The following is a 21,349-nucleotide window of genomic DNA, read 5'->3' on the forward strand; positions in this document are numbered from 1 at the left end:
ACATTAAAAAATTTAACAAAAACTTCATCACGTAGAGATAATGCATTTGTTTAAATATATTCTGCAAGTATTTTTTTTTTTCCATCCAACACTCTTAGCTTGCTCGATATAGATTTTTAATACAGATTTTTAGACCCGAGATACGGATATACAGATATTTTCGAAGAAAAATACAAATATAAATGTGGCAACCCTGTTTCTACATGCCCAGTTCTGTTCAAAATGACGTCGAAACAAGGAGCATTCCGTAAGCGCATTGTACAGTTCACTATGAACTGCACAACAATTTTGACAAAGGTTTCGACTTTGTATAATTTCCCGCAAACCTCAGTTACAATCCGCCAGGAAAGTAGTGAAAGACCGGCCAGAGTAGTGAACAGAAAAGGACTTTTTCCTTTTTGTCCACGTTCAAGCCCAGTAGTTTAGGAATCAATCATGAAGTATACCTTAACAAATGTTTGAACAAAATTTTGATTGCCTTTTTTTAAAAAACACCATACCGGAAAAAGGTATGTGCTTAGGCCAGATAGAAAATCACCACATTATGTCAAAAAAAAATCACAAACGTTTCTGAATAACCACTCAACTGTACCCCAAATACGCAACTTAACGAATCTACCTCAGTGTCATCTAATCGAAGATTTCTTTGGTATTTTGAGTTCCTTTGATGCAAAAATAAGTCGACGTGAACGCCATACAATGCTTTTGTTCCGGTGTCATGGGAAAGCTTCGTCGGAAGGCCGGTAACGGACCTATCTCAAATGGTCAATATTTTTTCTCGCTCATAGTGAATGTATCTTCACTAGAAATAAATCAGTTTTTCTTTAAGTTCATCCATTTTTTTGACAGCAGTAGATTCCGAAATTTTTAGTTGTCAGTCGTGATAATAATTGCTACTGATGAAAATGATCGTCGGTCTGCGCGTAGTAATGCATTTGCCCTTCTTCACGCTTGTAGACAAACGCCAGAACGTCTGTGAAATGTAGAATATTATTGTTTTTTTTTTGTTTTGCTTCGTTCCAAACTTATCAAAGAGGCAGAAATCGTTTCGAGATAGTTCATTATTGACCGCTCCAGCGGAGATGGACAATTCCTGAAGTTTTATCAATGAGAAATTCCTCTCCCGTAATTTCCGGAAGAGGAATTAGTTACACATGTCTCACAAATGGACTTGTATGGCCTAGGAGTGACACGAGATGCACTGTAAAGGGTGTCCACGATGAAATTGCCACACCATGAAATTGCTCTTTTTAACCGTTGGGTAGAACTTAATGAAAATTTGGGTGGATTTAGTTCATAGTGCATTATTTACATCCTGCAAGTTTTAAAGTCCTGTGATCAAAACTCGCGGAAATGGAGTCGAAAGAACAGCTCGTGCGTGATAAAATCTTGCGCATTCATCACGAGAACAAGGATCTCTCGCATCGTTCCATCGCTAAAACGTTTGGAATCGCGAATTCCACGGTGTCGCGATTGATTAAGCGGTTCGAGGAACGATTGACAACCGATCGGAATCCCAGAAGTGAAGGAAAAAGTATTCCGTACAACACCAAAAATCACAACCGCGTAGTTGGGGCCTTCAACCGAAACCCGAACGCCTCCGTTCGGGATATGGCTAAAAAGCTGCACCTAAGCCGAAGTTTTGTCCAGAAGGCCAAAACTAAGGCTGGGCTTCGAACGTTCAAGGTACAAAAGGCCCCTAATCGCGATGAGAAGCAGAACAAGTCCGCCAAAACCCGTGCCGGGAAGTTGTACCTCAACATGCTGACGAAAGTTGAATGCTGCATCATGGACGACGAAACATATGTGAAGGCCGACTTCAACAGATCCCCGGCAATCTGTTTTTCCCGGCCAGGGATAAGTTCAGCGTTCCGGAGCATGTCCGCACCCAGAAGATGTCCAAATTTGCGAAGAAATTCCTGGTTTGGCAAGCCATCTGCACGTGCGGAAAGCGGAGTGCACCTTTCGTGACCCAGGACACGTTGAACGGACAGGTGTACAAGAAAAAATGCCTCCAGAAGCGGCTGCTTCCTCTCCTGAAGGCCCACAACGTCCCAACAGTCTTCTGGCCGGATTTGGCCTCATGCCACTACTCCGAGGACGTGCTGAAGTGGTATGCGGACAATAAGGTCAATTTCGTGCCGAAAATGTTCAACCCTCCCAACACTCCGGAGCTCAGCCCCATCGAGAAGTACTGGGTGATTATGAAGCAGCACCTTCTTAAACAACCTAAGATAGTGAAGACAGTCGAGGAACTGAAGAAAGTATGGGTTTACATGCAAAAAACGGTTGAAGTTTCATAGTTTCTTTTCAATCCCTGAAAATTTGATGGCAATCGGATGAAAACTCGAATTTTGCGAATCAATTTTGTGTGTGGCAATTTCATCGTGGACACCCTTTATTCCCAGCGAACAATTTTGTTGTGTATCAGCTAGTTAAGCTTTAGTTTAGCCAAAATCCTTCTAATAGCAGCTGAACAAGCTACAGTCCCTCTACAATTATGGGTCAACTGCAATTATAGGTCACTCTTACGAAAATACGTCTATTCTAACGAAACTGAGCAATTTTCATTAGCCATGGTATTTTTGACGTGGGACTACGTGTTTGTTTTCTATACTAGGATGCATTCTGCAAAAAAGAAAATGAAACTGGCAAATGTTGCGTCAGATTTCTAACGAGAATAACAGCATAAACACATAAAGGATAACAATAACCAATATGTTGTTGGATAGATAAAATGTTGGACAATTTTGTAATACGCTAGTTATTACTATTATTTCATCGCTCAGCGTTGAAAATTGATAAAAAGTTTAAGGGACAAATTTGTGCAAACAAGAACCAATCACATGCGAGCATTCCTAGCACAGACAACATGAATAGACACCAACCATTCTCTCTGATATTCTCTTTATCAATATCAAAAGAAAAATTGACTGAGTTTCCCCGTCCCAATAGGTCAATTTATGATTGCATCCATGAACTTAAACTAATTTGATGTTTTGAAGGTAAAGGTTTTTCGTAGAGTTTGAAACAACTCGTTCTTCTTGAACAATTTCTAAATCTGCTGTTAGAACGTAATAAAAACTGTCTTGAAAAAAAGCATGCTGGTGAAAACAACAGTACCGTACAGTATATGTGTAGCAGAGAGCCGACGGTCTCCTGTCGTCTTTGATTGCAGCGGTACTCTTCTATTCGTACATTTCAGCGGTATACTTTTATGCAGCGGTACTATTCGTATTGCAGCGGTACACTTCTATCTGTACATTTCTATACGTGTGCAATCGAGGAAAACTGCATTGCTGCTGCTGATGGTGATTAAAAGTTTATCTCATGACTATGATTAGGGTAGAGCGGGGCTAGTTGCTCATTTATGGTCAAAATGTTCTCTAACTTTTTGTAGGGAATATCATGGCAAAAATTCATTACATAAAAATGATGCGTTAAGTCTGTAGCTTCTAGAAAAAATATGAACGACTCAAAATAGTTTACGATTTTACGGATAATTTATGTTTTTGGAGTTAATGTCAAATTAGTTGGGCAAGCCCCTCAGGTAGGGTAAGTTGGTGAGGGTGTGGGGTAAATTGACCATTTTTATTTCGTAAGGACATTTTAGTTATCCTTCCTTACTGCATTTGCGGCAGCTCATGGCGTCTCAGCGGAAGTCAAACCTCTTCCAGTTTTTTGTTTAAACGTTCGCTTTCCGAAATCCCAAACCATGCGAAAGGTAACTCATCAATGCATGAAAAAAATCGTATTACTCTTTCATACCCGACGAAAGATATATGATGAAACCTTCATAATGGTTTGGTTGGACACTAAACCAAAGACAACATGGATTAAATTGAGAACCGGAGCCGAATTCTAGATTCGCATCTGCAATCACAAGCACTTTACCAAAGCCTCATTAGTTTTTTTGTTGTTGAAAACTTGCATTCAATGACATTTTTGTCGGGTAGGAGGCATTTGTCGATGCATTAGTGTAGGTTATAACACAGATAACAGATATCCAAGCTAATTTTGTTTCATGTGTAAAAAGACGCAACGGTTTTTTAGCATGTCGCAATACGCAGAATGGTGGCGCTAAGAACACTTAGTGGTCTATGAATCGATAACATCGATAGTTTTCCAGCTTTTATCGATACTATCGCGATGAGAATGGTTGCCGTTTTCAAATGTAGAAATTTTGAGCAGTCGTAATGTGTACATTCTCGACTTCTTTATTCAATCCCTGTGTATATTTGCGATGAATTTGTTTGTTTTAGTGTTGGTTTGAAAAAATCAATACATAAACCTCACAAAATCTATGTTATATCGTTGCATAAGCAGCGACTGTATAATCTGTAAGAATTTTCATGCGTCTGGCAGCTTCGACTGTAAACCAGCGCTGCCATCACTAAAGTGGTTAAAGTCGCAAGTTGCAGGAAGATGTCGTTAGCATTCCAAACGAGTAAGAATTTGAAATCTTACACACAATTTCTGGAGTTTTTTGTTCTAGCTTGGATGTCTGTTATCTGTGGTTATAATTATTTCACATCAAAGACACGGCATTTATAGTGTCCACTGAAACATTCATAAAAACTACGACAAAATGAAGATAGCTTTTACCAAATTGTTTATTGTTTAAAACAAACGGTTTTGCTAAGTAGAGCGTTTTCGTTTGGTTTTAGTATGCATCACGAAATGCGCCATTCCTGGAATTGCATATACTTGGTTACTTGAATTCATTGATTATGTGCATAGGACCAACCAGCCCCGCTAGTATGTGACCAACTAGCCCCTCATGTATTAAATATGAATATTACTTAAAATACATGAAAATAAAGTTTTGGCGAAAATTTGTTTTACACAACTTAAAACTAACAAAAATTACTGTCATTATGCATTGACCTAGGTTTATTTTAATCTGGTTAGCTTTTTTTAGACAAAAAGTTTCACATGAAAGCCGAGTAGAATTGATGGCCAATTTGGCACCAACCTGTATTTATTATACGACCTAATTAAAACTGTACTTTCTTTTGTCATTTAGTTTCTCTGGTTATCTGCTACATATCACCCATATTACACGATTTTTTTGATACGTAGATTCGAAGATATTCTCATTGACCAACTTACCCCGTAATCAACTAGCCCCGCTCTACCCTACCATAAACTACCCAACAAGAATTGTACATTTTTGCAACGGTCATTAGTTTAAAGTTATTTTTATTTCATTTCAGTTTCGATACCCACTAAATATTGGTGACTGGGTAATATCCAGAATAAATTCCTAAATATACAAATTCATAGAAGAGTAAGAGCCGGCGAATGCATGTGAATTTTTTGTTAATTGATTTAGATTTATTCAAAATCTGTTTTCAAAATGATCAATTTTTTAAACATTGTTAGATGATATTTAATCTTCATTGAACCCTTGTGTGGAAAACCACACAAATGAATTTTGTTTTGATTTTTTTTCGAAAACTTCTCGATCGATTTTGATGAAATTTCTTGACAATTCCTAAACCATCAATCGTACACAAAACACATTTTCTCCAAGGGAAAAATATTTTTGGTTGATGAGATATTTAAAAACTTACGTTGTTTACCCTGGTGTGTGGATTTCCACACATACAACATTCGAATTTATTTTGGACAAGAAACAACTTAATTTTACCCCAAACATATTTTTTTCATTGAGTGCTTTCATACCTGAAGCTATAAGTACCAATTAATCCTGTTTCAAAAATCGAATAAGGTATGTATGTGTGCGGAAGTATGTGTATGTGTGTTTATTTTCATTCTTACGACCAATATATCTCGATTTGCTCAGCAACGGCTGAACCGATTCGATTGTTCTTAGTCGCGTTTGAAAGAGCTTAAAGTCTAGTTAGTTGATGGAAAATATCGTTTTGATTCGAAGGTTAATTCGAAAATGACGTAACAAAAGGTGATCAATTTACATGGGAACTGATAAACTAATTGATTTTTTTTTCAACGGTTTGACTGATTTTAGAAATGTATAAAGTATGTAATGCATTCTTGTAATTCGCATCATGAATATATAAATTACTACGGCTACGTGGGACATGTGTAAAAGTATGTGTTTATTTGTTTCATCCCAGTGTGAGAATTTTCACACATATGGGTTACGAATACGCTAATGCAAAAAGTACCTATTTAGTGTTTGCACAGCCTGGTTGGGCAGTGTTCAACATTTACACAGTTTTATGTCTACTGCGAGACAAGTATACTCGCACTTTTAGGTATATTGAAATAAATTTAGAATGGATCTTCCGAGATGGCTAACAAGCCAGTCGTCGTGGGTTCGAGTCTCGGCTCGGGAGAAACTGTTAGTGTTAGTAGGATCGTAACGCTAGCCCCGCAATTGTCCTTTACACTAAACATTTGACTTCGAAGTCTGTGTATAATGAACGATTCGGAATGTAGCACCAAGGCTTTGCTTACTTTGCTTAGCATAGATTTCAGAATATTCTTATGAACATTCCTAGCACCAAATTGCTTCATTTGGTCAAACCGATGTTAGGATTTTTTTTTTGTTCAATTGCTATCATAGCATGTTTAATTGGTCTCAAATCATGTAAACACGTTTTGTTTTGTAACTTTTTTATGAACCATCGGATCAAACAAATGTCCGATGATGACCTAATGGCCTTCGAGCCCTTCCAATTGCAGTCAAGGAAATCAAATCAATACATCCATTGCTGAGCTAATCCAAATGTATTCTTCAAGATTGTTTTTGTACACTACGCATAATATTATTCAATTGGTTACCTCCAAACTACTGCAATGTACTAGGCGTTTCCACAAGTTTTGTTTTGTTTTTTTTTCAACGTACCTATGGAAATTATCATTTAATTTTAAGTATATTTTTGAAAATAAATCTACCCTCCAAATCCTAACAAACGTATCTAGCACCAAAAGGACTCAAATCAGTCAAACCGCTGAAAGAAAAAATCGGTTAGTTTATCAGTTCCTATATAAGCTGACCACATTTCGTTACGTCATTTCTGACTCTACCTTCGGATCAAAACGATATTTTTCGTCAAATAACTAGACTTTTATCTCTTTTAAACGCGACTAAGAACAATCGAATCGGTTCAGCCAATGCTGAGAAAATCGAGATATAATGGTCGTAAGAATGAAAATATTCACACATACACATACTTCCACACACATACATACCTCATTCGATTTTTGAAACAGGATTATTTGGTACCTATAACTTCAGGTATGTATGCATTTAATGAAAAAAAATAAGTTTGGGGCAAAATGAGGTTGTTTATTGTCCAAAACAAATTAAAATGTTGTATGTGTGGAAATCCACACACCAGGGTAAACAACGTAAGTTTTTTTTTTTAATGCAATGAAGGTCAATATATGAATATCAGCTGTCCTCTTAATAAAGTGAATGTAATTGTTAGCAAAAGAAATAAAACTTGGCGGGTAAAAGAACGAAAATAAATCTTTTTGAACTTTAACTTCGTTTTAAAAAAAATCCCTCTAATTACAGTGTCCATTTCACGTCACCATTTCATACAACCCTAGGGCTGTAAACCTTGTAGTATTTAAACTTGAAAAAAAAAAGCTGGAAAACAAACAAAAATATTTCAGTTGATAGTTTTTAGTGGTGGGTATTGAATAGAAGATCCTCTTAGCAAAGAAAAAATGAAATTGCAGCCGTAACTTTTTTTTTTCCAAAAATAGAATTGCGGGGGCGGTCTTACCCTGCTTACCCCTAAATGATATTTTTCTTCCCAACCGATTTTCACACATCAGCTGCAGTGAAACTAATTGTTGATCGAATCATCACATCAGAACACACAGACAGAGATTAAAACATTGGTAGTTGATAACTTCTCCGATTATATATTTATTTTTGAACATTCAGACAAGACGTTGACTGACCCATAATTGTAGAGGGACCTGTGAAAACACTACCATATGTTTACATCACCACAGCACTACTCTGAAATCGTAAATTATTCAAATTCTTTCCTAACAAACTCAGTCGAAATCAGAATCTTACCGAAATTTCCGTGTCTTCCTCTGTATGCTTCGGTGAAATTTGGTTGTAAAAGAACAAGCTGAGCATCTCCTTAACATAGCATCCCGTCTTACCACCAGGGAGAAGTGTACAGTACGGATCTAGCCCAGTTCCACAATGCTTCTGATTTTCAAGCAGTGAACTGTATGAAAAATCGAACATTTAATGAGCTGGAATGTTTCAAATACACTATTCTTACAGGGTGTTGATTTTCCACATGCTGACACCATGATCCCCATCGCCGTAGCAAAACATGTACCGATCCTTCATTGTTCGTAAGGATTTCAGCTTCTTGGGATGACCAAACATTCCCATGAATCTGTAAGGATTTCCATCTACAGGCAGTTGGTGAATGTAAATGTTTTTATCGGTCATGAATGTGAAGAAATGTTCACCGGGAAGTAACTGTTCTAACAAATTTATATTAATAAACGTACTAACGTTGTGATGAGGCTCATTAACATACAAACAAACTCCGAACGGGTCCATCGCTAAACGGTGCCAGATAAGTATGCATGATGTCGAACGTATGTAGACTGTATATTTTGAACTTGAATTGATCGTTCGCCACCAGTAATCGTTCAGTTGACAGCAGCATCATCGAAACCGTGTGAGCTGATTGCTCCAGTCTAAAGCGCTCACCGATAAGCAGACAATCCATCTGGGAGTTATATTTCAGCTCAATAATGTACTCGACAAGGTGCTGAAATTAATTTTACAATAAGTGGTTTGCAAATTAGATGCATATTAGCCTGACAGACTCTATCATCTCCAATGGTGAGGAATCTTGTGTCCGAAGTGAAAATAATGTCAACCACTCTGTGGGTGACACTTTTTCCGATCAGCTGCCAGTAATCGTTTTCGCGCTCCAGTAAACCGATACCGCCATCATCGACCTGTGGATATTCATTTTCAGTACTTCAAAGTACGTAATATAAGTTTTGTTTCGACATACAGTGAAGACAATAAACCGAGATTCCGGAGAAAAAACGAGCTGGCAAATTTTCTCATTGCCAAATTGTAGAGGACTATTTGCATTGATGATCATCGTCGCTGGATTTATTATCCAAATGTATCCGTTTTCTGCTCCACCAGCAAGATATATTCCTTGAATAATAAAACAAAAACATAAGTGGCCAGTTCAGCAGTAACCTTTTTTTATCTACGTCGCCTGGGAGGACTTTAACCCCAAAAATAACTCCCACACGCACAGTTATCGTTATTATGTACCATGCGCTTCCACCACATACAGTCTTACCACAGGGAGAATAGCTCAAAACTGTTATACGCCCACGACGGGTCCGTTGGATGGGTACTGATAGGCTCATGATTGCTTGCTTTCCAATCGAATCATAAATTGTCATTCTGCCATTACCATCACAACAACACAGCTGGGAACTGTAGATATCACTTGAATAATTGTTATCGTCGTAAAATTGCGTCATAATTTACTCACTCATTCGGGTGGACAGCGAATGCAGTAATAATACTTCCAGATGGATAATATAATTCCTGTATTTTGTTCTGAACTATATCGATCTGGAACGTGCGTCCAGCTTTGGTGGACATTACAAAGTTTCTGACGATAACCGGATGTCCTTCCAACGACACATCATGTGGTACTGAATCGGGCGAGAGAATTTCGGTGTCTTCATTTTCTGTGAATTGAGTTGAATTATTTGAAAAGTGAACCACAATTGTTAACTTTTTGTGTTACGAGTTTGATGGTGCCCTCCATCAAGTACATATTTCCTAGGGAAAATATTAAACGAGATGGTTCTTATCGGCTCGGGGTCTTCCTGTTTGAACCAGTACAGAATTCTCATTTGGCTATCGTAGAACCGAATCTCACCATCATCGTCACCGGTAACCAGCTTCTGATCGCAGCAACGAATGACGTTAATCGATGCGTACTTCAAATGGAGATATTTCAGAAACTGTTTCTTAATGGGAGCCTCGACCTTCTGTTCGTCACTCCAAATGATTGCCATCCCAGCACCCGTTACAGAAACTGCTCGCGGGCTGTCGCACACAAAAACTGAATCATTATAATCCTGAAAACCATGCTTTTTAGGCACATCGATCAGCAGTTTTTGGCTACGAGAATCGAAACAACCGAACATGATTCCATTTTCTAGAGTCACGACAAAATGGTTTTTCTTTCCATGATCCGCGCAAAAGTATATGTTTTTCGTTTTTCCCAAGCGAGTGGGGAGCTCGACACAGTCTGTGAAAGTTTTTGTTTAATTAATATTTTTTTAATAATTTTACTTAAAAGGTCAGTAACCGTCGGGAGTATCGTTTCCGATAGTCCACTGCCACAATTTTAGTAGATTCTGCGAGCCACTACAAGCCGCTACCAGATAACGTCCATCATGGCTGAGTCCAATCGCGTTGATTTCGGCCTGCTCTTTAAAGGGTTCATAAATTGTCCGGATAGCAACGGGAGCCGCACCAGGATTGATTTCTCGATCCCAAACATTGATACTGTAGGTGCTGTCAGATGATACTATGAAGCGACCAGTACCGTCAGAAATTATTGTGTTGATAAGTGTTTTCTGTGAAAAATGCAAGAGGAAAAAGATTTTGAGGTTATCTTCACGTAAATTCCGAAATCCGCGTGAATTCTGAAATCCGTGAATAAAAAATTCATTTTTCGTGGGGGGAGGGGGGTTAGGCCAAATCAGTGAATGTTCAGTAATTGGATTCGGTAAACTCTTCGGATACTCTAAATAAACTATTTGAAAATGAAACGTAAATACTGCATAGAAAGGCTTCAGTGTATTGCTGAATGAATTTTTATTTTTTTTTTCTCATCTCTGTTCTTTCTTAGACGCGCAAATATGATTGTTTCCAGTATAACTATCTCAATACAACACCCCTAAAATCCAAGGACTATGCGACACAACTGCGAGATGTTGCTGACTTTCCAACAGAGTAGTTCAATAGGTTATGGGCCCAGAATTTTGCGCTGAGTTCTTAAAATACGTCTTCCATCGACGTTTAATACTCCCTGACGGCTTAAGAATGCAGGAAGGGAGAAGAACTTGTTTTTGCATTAGTGAAAATAAAAATCGTAGAAGAAGTTTTCGGACGATGATGGTCGGAGGGAACAGAATCAGTTTTAAAATCCGTGAGTAGCAGAAGCAGACGAATTTATGTCACTATTATCGGAAACCAAGTCTTAAAAAGAAATTCTGTAAACTAATGCAGAAATAAAACGCGGAAGTGGAAATCTAGCCAGGACCAAGCTGAAAGAGCGAAGGTTGTTGATGTAAGTTCGGTAGCATTTCTGTAAGCAGCTTCGTCAAGTGGAAAATCATCAGCTGGACCAATGCCTTCAGCGAGAGTTCTCAAATGAGTGTCAATCGTAAATATTTTCAAAAGCTGGGGAACCGAATGCGGATGCACCATCGTGCGTAGTGCTAGTTGTCGGAAACAAGTTCCATTACTTTGGAACGACTCCGTAAATCCAACGATTTCGACGAAAGATCTCTGTATTATAGCATTGGCTGGGAATATTATTTCTGTAGGCAAGATCCGCAAATTATTAGGAAAGGTGATTTCGATGACGATGGGCGCACTATCAACCGTTAGTTAATGGCCTGTAACATCCGAAGATTACCTACAAGACTTAGGAACTCCCAAAAAGTCGATGTTTCCGATTTTTTTAGATAACACCAGAGTTTGGCGTTTTTTGCATTTCTAAGATATTTGGCATACAAAAATCGATAGTTACAATTTTCTGTGCTTTTCTTCATCGGTGAAAAAAGAGCAACCGCTTTGAGGCACTTCTTAAATTTTGTATCAGGACATTTTTCGAGATGACAAAAATTTCGAGCCCTTCTGCTGAACAGAATTGGTGCCCTAGTGTACTGCCTATAATCGCATATCAGTCCCATCTGGAAAATCATCAAGTTGAGAAAACAGCGCTTGAAGATATTTTTCTTGTTTTGGATATTTCTCCTGTTTGGGGTGGGTAATTCAAATTTTTTCGTCATGATGTAATGAAATAGACCTCAATCATAACTTCTTCATTGAAGAATTGCTTTTGTCGTGAAAATTACATTGAAAAATAAAGAAGAGACTGATATGCGATTATTTAGGCCATCGAGTAGCAAAATTATCGCATACCAGTCTCACTTTCAACCTCTCGGTGTACTACTCCATATTTTTCTCAAGTATTTTGAATATGGGTAGACGTTTATGGTCGCAGACAGTGCCTAAAGATCTGCAGGGAGAATGGCGGAAACATCCGCCCATTACTTACCCCGACTTTAAGGCCGTCGTTGAAAAAGCAAAATATAAGGTTGAAGTCTTGGATATGCTACTGATGTCTTCAGTGTTTCGTAATACTTGCTGAATAAAATTATTTCTCGTTAGCCCGTGCATTTAGCATATTGGAAAAAATGGTATTGAGAAAGGGAAGTTTCCAATTTCATTACAACAGTGACTTGACGGAAGACGACGGCAATGAAAAGAGATACAAGCTGTTTTTAGATAAGCAACTAAAAACTTTTGAGTTCTGAGAATTTCAACATGCATAATTATTTGAAGTGAGCAGATCATCCACATCAAATTAACCCTCTTGCAGAAAGCAGCATTGCTCAAGGCCATTATCCCTCTGATTGAAAAAACCAATAACCTTTCGGGAACGGGGGGAATTTTAAAAAAAGTTACAGTTTCAGTGTCTACTTAAAATTATCTTTTGTGTGGAATTTATTTGAAATAACCTTGCAATTATTAATCATTTGATGATATTTTAACAGTAAAAAGCTTGAAAAACAACACCAAGTATTTATTACATAGATTGTAGAAAAAATATGGCCATACTCAGGAAAAACATTTGGTGGGACTGATATGCGATTATTTTTAAGATGGGACAATTTGACCTCACATTTTTTCTGACTTTTTTCAAATAAAACATACTTTGTTGTTTCCTCAATCGATAGTAGAGCAAGAAATAGATCGAATCTGATATTTAACTCAAAAACCATGAAAATCCATATGGGACTGGTATGCGATTATAGGCAGTGTAAGTGACGCTAATCACTAATGCATCTTCCTTACAAAACGTAATATCCGATTTTAATGTTCTTAAGAAGCATACTTAGATGACGTAACATTATTCTGGTGAAGGGGAGGGGGATATCATCGTTTTTTTTTTGACAAACTGGGACAAGGTGGAGAAGGGGGAGTGTTGGATTAAAATCGACGTAGCAGTTTTTTTATTTTTTAGCAGAAAAAAAAGGGAGCTGTCGAAATATATCAAATAAAGAATGCATCTAGGTAGGAAAGTAGATTGCGTTGTGTGAAAAAAGCAATCACCCGTCCCAAGTAACAATCGAAATGCTTCAAAGACTTAAGAGTGTTTTGTTTTCGTTTTATGTTAACTTACATTAAAGTCTTTTATTATAATTTGGTTTTACTAGATAGCCACAAAATATGATCCGCAAGTATTCTTTACAGCCATTCGTTGCCAACCGTCATATGCATTAAGTTGTATGATAGTCCCTCTGATGGCAAAATTAAACTAAAAACCTGCAGACTATAATGGTGGCTAAAATAAAACCTGATGATCGTAACTTAGACAGATGAAAACCGTGATAGGCGTGTTGGGTTTAATATACGCTATGTTCTGATCAAATTAAGAGAATCAGTTATGATGAGGGATTTTGGGAGCGTTCGAGGGTTTTCCGAAAACAACATGTCGCCTTAAATGCAAATCAGCATTTTATTTTACAACATCACCGATACCACAGAGTAGTGTTGAAATTCGAATGATAGATAAAGTCATACAATTAACAAAAAATGACCAATCATGGCATTTATTCAATCATCACCTTAGTTCAGAGGAATTAAATTTTGATTAAATAGTCATTTTCTACAGAATTACGGCAGCGAGCAGTAGTACGGTAAAATTCGTGACCGGTTTTAACATAAATATTTCACGGCATGTGTTTTTACATGCACGAAAACGATTTAAATGACAATAATAATCAATCAATATAGAAAGAAAACTCACACATTTTTGTTTTTTACGACACTGTCCGAATATAATGTTGTCATTGAGAAATGAAACCAAGATAAAATTTATTACTTCACATTTAATATGAAGAATGTATCTCAGTTAAAATTTCATGGCCATTCTATGGACAGCAAATCGGCCTGTTAAAAACATCTGGTTTTGATGACTGCAATAAACCTGGGCCAACTAGCTATGACACATGTATATAGCTGTTGTTAATAGGTTATTAAAGCCGCGTGGTCGGCATTGAAGGTTTTATGTTTTGGTTCTATTTAGCACTAAAAAACTTAGATATAACCTATTTTGTTACATGGGGTCACGCATTTTTGCTCATCGAATGCTTTGGAATTTATCTCAGCAGTGCGCACTGTGGTGTAATTCTGTGTATTCTCACTAGAATGATTCGCCACTCTTGTTTCACTTAGCTGTGGCGTAAGCAACAAATGTATTAATTTTTCTAAGGAAAAACGTAAATAAATGCTACGTCATTTAAGTATGCTCCCTCAGGCATAAATGAAAGTTGCATCGCTCCCTCAGAATCATACCGAGCAGATTTCTGATTGGTGGCTTAGATTTAATGTGTGTATATCAAGCAACTAAGTTCGACGGATTGAGCAATACAGTGAGGGGCAAAATAAAGTGCCCACTTGATTATTTTTTCTTTTCGTTCATTTTTCTGGTTAAAATTAAACGAAACCACATCGTAATCATTTTTAAAATCTTATTTATTATGTTCTTTCAAGTTTAGTTAATATTGCTCTGGTAACAAAAAAAGTTTTTCTAATAGAAAAAAAAACAGTTTGGAATACTTAAATAAACAGGGACAAAATAAAGTGCCCAGATAAATATAGTTTCAAATAAACCAAACTGAAGGCAAACAACAACAATTTAATAGCGTCTATGGCCTCCTTTAGCCTTCAACACCTCCTGTAAGCGCTTCGGCATACTTTCTGCAAGGTTTTTCAAGTGTTGTGGGTCGAGTTCGTCCCACGCGCGTTCCAGGGCTTCAAAATAGTTTTTTTTATTAGATACACCAGTTTTATCGATCCGAGCATCAAGGATGGCCCACAGATTTTCGATGGGATTCAGATCAGGACTTTGTGGGGGCCATTCAAGGGGTTTGATGCGACAGGAACGAAAAAATGACTTCGTCAGTTTGGCCGTATGCTTCGGATCGTTATCCTGCTGGAAAACGAAACGCTCCTCGAGGCCCGTCTTGATGAGAGATACCTCGAGATTTTCCCGCAGGATATTGCAATACGACTCAGCTGTCATGATTCCGTCTATTTTCACCAAACTGCCCACCCCACCCCAAGAAAAGCACCCCCACACCATCACGTTGCCTCCTCCGTGCTTGACAGTTCCTTGAATATGGCGGTCTTGGAACTCCTCAGCCGACTTGCGCCACACACGATCCCGCTTCTTCCGATTGAACAGCTCGAATTTGGATTCGTCGGTCCACAACACAGTTTTCCAGTATTGCAGCGGCTTATCGGCGTGCTCCTTGGCGAACTTGAGACGCTTAGCCTTATTCGCCTTGCTGATGAAAGGCCTTCTCACTGCCATCTTGCTTCGGAACACCTGCGCTTGGATGCGGCGACGGACAGTACGACGCGAAACCGATAGTTGGAGCTTTTCCTGTATCTGCCGAATCGTAACTTTTGAGTTTTTCTTTACCTCACGAATGATTTTCTTGTCCGTTCTGGCATCTGTCTTGCGTTTTCGTCCCCTTCCTGGGCGATCCACCACCGATCCGAACGTTTTCATCTTCTTCAAGATTTTTCCGACCGCTGCCTTGCTGATTTTGTAGTGCTTGGCCACTTCCCGGTGCGATTGGCCGTTATTGACATCGCCAACAACCAGTTTCCGGATGCACAACGGGATCGTACGGGGAATTACTACGTCCTCCATATTTTACAACTTTTTCGAAGGCAGACACGATTACAAATGCTTTAGAGCCAAGCCAGTTGTTTGTGAAACGTCAAAATACTCAAAACAAACAAAATCAAGGGGTCTCACGATGGAAACTTATCGAAATTTTATCGATTTTCAGAGTGGGCACTTTATTTTGTCACTGTTTTTTTTGGGAATAAAAACTGTTTTTGTTCTATAAGAAAAACTTTTTTTTTTATCAGAACAAAATTAAAAATATTAAAAAAGAACATTATGAGAGAGATTTTAGGAATGATTACGATGTGTTTTCGTTCAATTTGAATCAGAAAAATGAAAGAAATGAAAAAAAATAAAGTGGGCACTCTATTTTGCCCCTCACTGTATATTTATGCGTGTGCTTGAGTGCTCGTATGTATGTGTGTTGAAGTATGCTGCTAGAGAATCATACCATGCGATTTTTTTAATATTTGCTCAAATTTCCAAAGAATATTTTTGACATGGGATGTTCCATTTCTCTAGCATTATTGGAACCAGTCGTGAAGTACTAAGTACTCTCTATCCCCTTCTTTCTTCCTTTCTTTTTCTCTTCCTCTCTCTCTCTCTCTCTCTCTCTTTCTTCTATTCCCTCTGTTTCTGTTTCTTTTCCTGTAACCTTCTCATTCTCTCTGTTTATTTTTCTTTTTCGTTGTATGCCTTTTTCTCTTTTCTCTTTTCTCTTCTCTTTTTCTTTCTTATCCTGTTTTTTGTCTAATCTTTCTCTTACTGTTTCATATTTGTTTTGCTTTATTGTCCCAGAGCATTTATTTCTTACATGATGGTTCATCATGTTGCAGATCACCTTTCTGCAAAAGATTAAATCTCTATGACTTCATTACCCCCAGGGCGATAATAGGACATACCTGACGATAATAGAGTCGAAACCCTGTTAATTTTCTGGCATTCAACTTTTAGACCTCTTCGAAACCTTTCAACCAGAACGCATTCCCTTTCTCCTTTTTTCTTTTGGTAGCATTGTCTTTCCCTCTCTATTATTTTATTTCTTCCGTTCTCTTTCCTTTTCTCCTTTCTCTGTATAACTTTCTCTTTTTCACATACTTCTCACCACATTTTTTTCTCTATTACTTTCTTTTCATTCTCTCTCTCTTTCTCTCTCTCTTTCTCTCTCTCTTTCTCTCTCTCTCTCTCTCTCGTTTTTCGGTCTTTCTCTCTCGGTGTCTTTCGGTCTCTCTCCCACACACTCTCTCTCTCTCACTCACTCTCTTTCTCTCTCTCTTTCAAGCTCTCTCTGGGTCTCTCTGCACAACTAATCGAGAACTAATCAAATAAATAAACCCCTAGTCAAGTAAATGAACCCCAATGTGGCATGTGGATGTTCTCAGAGATAACAAACTTTTCCATATTAGTTCGACACCCCTCCCTCTTCTGGAAGGAGGGGTTCCAGATAAATAAAACTCGAAATTAAATATGATTTTGTCGATTCCACTTATTTGTGATTTTTTTTTATTTTGAATATTTAGTAATAATTTAAAACTTTAAATTGGGAGATAAAAACCAGCATGCTTAGGAAATTTTAGTTACGAGATGTATTTAGCAATTCAGTTGAGAATTATTCACAGTTTCATAAATTGAACATGAGCATGACCGACTGCATGTTTCATAGTTGCGTCTCCGTGATGGATTTGAGCTAATGAAGTTGCACAAAGAACCATGTAGCTGTTTATATTAGGGAATGAATTTTATCTTCAATGTGCAACAATTCACTAGTTTCTGCTTTTTACTGCCACGTTCCTACGATCTGCCAGGGTAAAAAAGGAAGTGTTACAATCGTTGTTGCCAGAGCTCAGTCTCACCTTCACCTTTGCATCACTAACGACTTGTTATGGAAAGTAAGGTACTTTTGTCACCGTGGAAAATAGCAGATTTTTCATACTTTTATCCTTCTCTCTACGTTCATTACCTCTACACGCAAAAGTTCAACTTATACGCAGTCACTGTATCCTCTCAGTTCACACATTTTCTGCTTTAATAACGCACAAAAATGTGTGGAAAGCAAACGCATCAGCTGCACAAGAAATACATAGACATGATTCTAATTCAAATGTGTATCATTACTACACGGCAAGGCAAATCGTCATGCGCCGTTTCTCACGTCCACTATAACCAGAGCCTCACACCGCTGAGCAAAGCGACGCACTTGCTTGAAGAGAGCAGCAAACCGTGTGTACATTAGAGATGGTCGGGTATGGGAAATTTGTTACCCGTACCCGACCCGTACCCGACTCAACGAAAATTTTTAAACCCGTACCTGACCCGAACCCGAAGTCTGGTTTGTTTAAAATACCCGTACCCGAAAAATATCTATTCCAGCTACCCGTACCCGACCCGTACCCGATAGAAAAAACGCCGAAATTGCCGGTACCCGACTCGTACCCGACCCGTCCTGGATTTTTTTTTTTAATTTTTTATTTCAAAATGCCTGGGTACCTCGCACATTTTATGCACTGATTGTCATATGTGGTCTCTCGAGATGATGGCCGGAGTTAGGCTAGAACCGAGTGTGCGTGTGAACGAATGATAATGAACCCAGAGTTTCAAGCGGGTGGTCCACTATAAGGAATCGGTCCTCTATGAAAAGTGCATGTCTGGTAAAGTTTAAAATAAACGACGAGTTTTATATACTCATTAGAGGGTCAAACGAATTTTGAAAGGTCAAAATTAATATAGTTTATAACTTGAGAAAAATTTGATAATTCACTGCATTTGCCAAAAACCTATAATTTTGAGTATAGATTCAGTGTCATCGATAAATTCTAAAAATCGGTAAAAAACAGATATTTCTGCACATGCGGCATCCTTGGTCACAGTACAAACCAAGACTATGCTATCGCTGTCAAATCTCATATATTTGTTTCGTACTAAACATCTCAATGCACAGTGGGAAAGCGCTGGCCATCAAAACAAATGTTTAAACGTCAGCTGTTTCATAATATTTTTCCATTTTTGATATAACATTTAAGTGCTCAAGTCCAAAATTTGGGTGCAATATCATAAAATTTGATTTTTTTATAACTTTTCAAAGCTTGGCATACTGACGTTTTTTGACATATTTAAAAACAAATATATCATTACTTTGAAACGCTCTGCAGCTTCAATGATAGCTAGGTTTTTTTTGGCCGCAAAAGAAAAAGTTGATTTGTAGTTAGTTTTTGTTACCTTTTATAATATATAATATTGTTTTAATTTTTGTAAAAACAATTTTTTTTTCGCGAAATTTGGTTGATTTGAGGAGTTGTGCAAAAACTACGTAATCTGTTTTTGTAAAGAGGATGCCCTGTGGCGTTGCTTGTGGTTAAAGATCATATAATTCTGTTTAATAAAAAAAATGAGGGGAAAGTGCTAAAAAATCATGAGAAATTAAGTCACGTGCATTGTGAACATCCCCAAATAAAATGTGGAATGGAGATTCGTGACAAGCATTTGCATTAGGTCGCCCCACTGTGCAATGCTCCGCGGTTTTCCTGACAGTTATGAAAAAAGCCCGACAAAAATTCCATTTAAATCAAAACCGTTGCAGGAAGAACTATTCAATCTAACATTAGAAAGCGATAGCATGATGTCATTACCCTGGTGCATAGACTGCCGACAACTGTCAAGATAGGTATTGGGCGATCTCTCGTTGAGTGAGGATGTGCGATTTTTTCTCCGATCTTACCGATTATCGACATTAAGAAAACACCCAGGCATGAAATGATAAAAATTAAATTCTCATAATGCACGGAAATTGAATTACCCGTACCCGACCCGTACCCGACCCGAACCCGAAGCCTTGGTTTTTCAATTACCCGTACCCGACCCGAACCCGTAAAATATTTTTTGGCGTTACCCGAAACCCGATCCGAACCCGTCGGGTACGGGTTTCGGGTAATAATACCCGTACCCGACCATCTCTAGTGTATATGTGGAGCTTGCATAAAATACCGCATGGAGTTGGGAATATTTCTCCAGAGATATAGCAAACTGGTGTGATCTTTTTCACACGAAAGGACAATACGCTCAAACACAACAGAGATCACTGCAGAACATGCTTTTACTGTGAGAGAAACCTATAGACCATCGCACGGTGACGTCCCGCACCTGAGTTTGACAGCTACTGTAACTTTGTTTACCGTCGGGTGATGCAGGTTTGTTATCAATTATAGCAGATCATTCAAATTCTGATCGAAATACCTTTTAAATGTTGTGCGTGAGGTGCCAGTACACTAAGAACAAATATAGGGTAAATTGCCCTATAGTAAAAAAAACAATATCGCACGCAAGCCTGGGGGGCTTATGCGGTCTCGATCAACTAGATTAGTTGAGAGAATTCGTTATCGATATTGTTTTTGGCACATTTTGCATGTGTAGGATAAGTACAACGATACACCGTGCCCCAGTGCTGAGTCGAGAAAATTTCCAGCTCGAAAAGATCCTCGACCTGATCGGGAATCGAACCCGATATCACAACCGTGTGGGAGAGCTAGCCGACCGACATCGCTAACCACAGAACCACGGGGACCACTAAACCACTAAATTACCCTATAGTGGACCACTTTATTTTATTAACCTATATTGGACCACCCATCAGATTAACTGCATTTCCTTTAACATAAATCGGGACTCATAAGTGTTTGTGATGCAGATTGACTGGTTAAGTTGTTTCCCAAATTTGGTTGAAAATCCCTCGAGTTTTCGTATAAATTCATTTAATCTGGCTGGTGGTCTACTATAGGAAAGGGGTCCACTATAGGTTAATTTACCCTAAATTAAGCTGCATTTCCACTACGCACGCGGATGCACGATCAGAACAAAGGACTAAGTCCAGAACGTAAACAAAGTTACCACTAACTGTCAGAAAAGTGAGGTTGAAGAGATTCGGTGAGATAGTCTATGGGTAGGAGAGTATGATAACGGTGTTTACTATGCATCTCGAAACTGAAAAAAAAACGCATGTCTCTTCGGATTATATCGAATTGATCTCAGCAGTGTACTCCACGTGACGTTCTGCTATGTATTCTCTTCTCCCGCTCAGCTTAAAGGCCTAGAGTTAAAGTTTGGCCGACTAAATTTCCGTCGATCTGGCAGCCATTCTAAAATTTCAAAGAACCAGCAACATTGCAAGAAATAAAAGTCATTACATGACTACTCGTATTTGCAGTTTCAGAGTTTTTTGTTTCAGTTTGTTTTGCTACATATAGTAGTAAAAAAAATGAAGTTCTGTTTTCTATTCTGTTCAGTTGAACATCACGAAATTTTGAAAACATAAGCTATTTTCGATTCCCCACCAATAAAAATCATCGCCGAAAATGGCTTGAATTTTGTTAATTACCGGAGGATTTTTTAATAAC

The 21,349-nt window shown here is 38.1% G+C and overlaps 1 protein-coding gene across 2 annotated transcripts in view; it reads right to left on the reverse strand.

The window, feature by feature from the left end:
- Window positions 1–21,349, reverse strand: part of LOC129731096 (cilia- and flagella-associated protein 251-like) — a 42,626-nt gene that overhangs the window by 14,968 nt on the left and 6,309 nt on the right. The window contains exons 3-12 of one of the 2 annotated variants that reach the window (XM_055690857.1): window positions 10,332–10,602; window positions 9,762–10,271; window positions 9,501–9,702; window positions 9,303–9,442; window positions 9,000–9,151; window positions 8,806–8,940; window positions 8,511–8,747; window positions 8,244–8,449; window positions 8,027–8,186; window positions 7,856–7,966 (exon numbers count right to left, since the gene is read on the reverse strand). In XM_055690857.1, coding sequence (XP_055546832.1) covers window positions 7,946–7,966; window positions 8,027–8,186; window positions 8,244–8,449; window positions 8,511–8,747; window positions 8,806–8,940; window positions 9,000–9,151; window positions 9,303–9,442; window positions 9,501–9,702; window positions 9,762–10,271; window positions 10,332–10,602 — 2,034 coding nt within the window. In that variant the 3' untranslated portion in view covers window positions 7,856–7,945. Of the gene's footprint in view, window positions 1–7,855; window positions 7,967–8,026; window positions 8,187–8,243; window positions 8,450–8,510; window positions 8,748–8,805; window positions 8,941–8,999; window positions 9,152–9,302; window positions 9,443–9,500; window positions 9,703–9,761; window positions 10,272–10,331; window positions 10,603–21,349 lie in introns of those variants that run through there. The other variant, XM_055690856.1, reaches the window with a different exon arrangement.

The sequence above is a fragment of the Wyeomyia smithii genome, chromosome 3, assembly GCF_029784165.1.
Source record: "Wyeomyia smithii strain HCP4-BCI-WySm-NY-G18 chromosome 3, ASM2978416v1, whole genome shotgun sequence".
Taxonomy (NCBI): Eukaryota; Metazoa; Arthropoda; class Insecta; order Diptera; family Culicidae; genus Wyeomyia; species Wyeomyia smithii.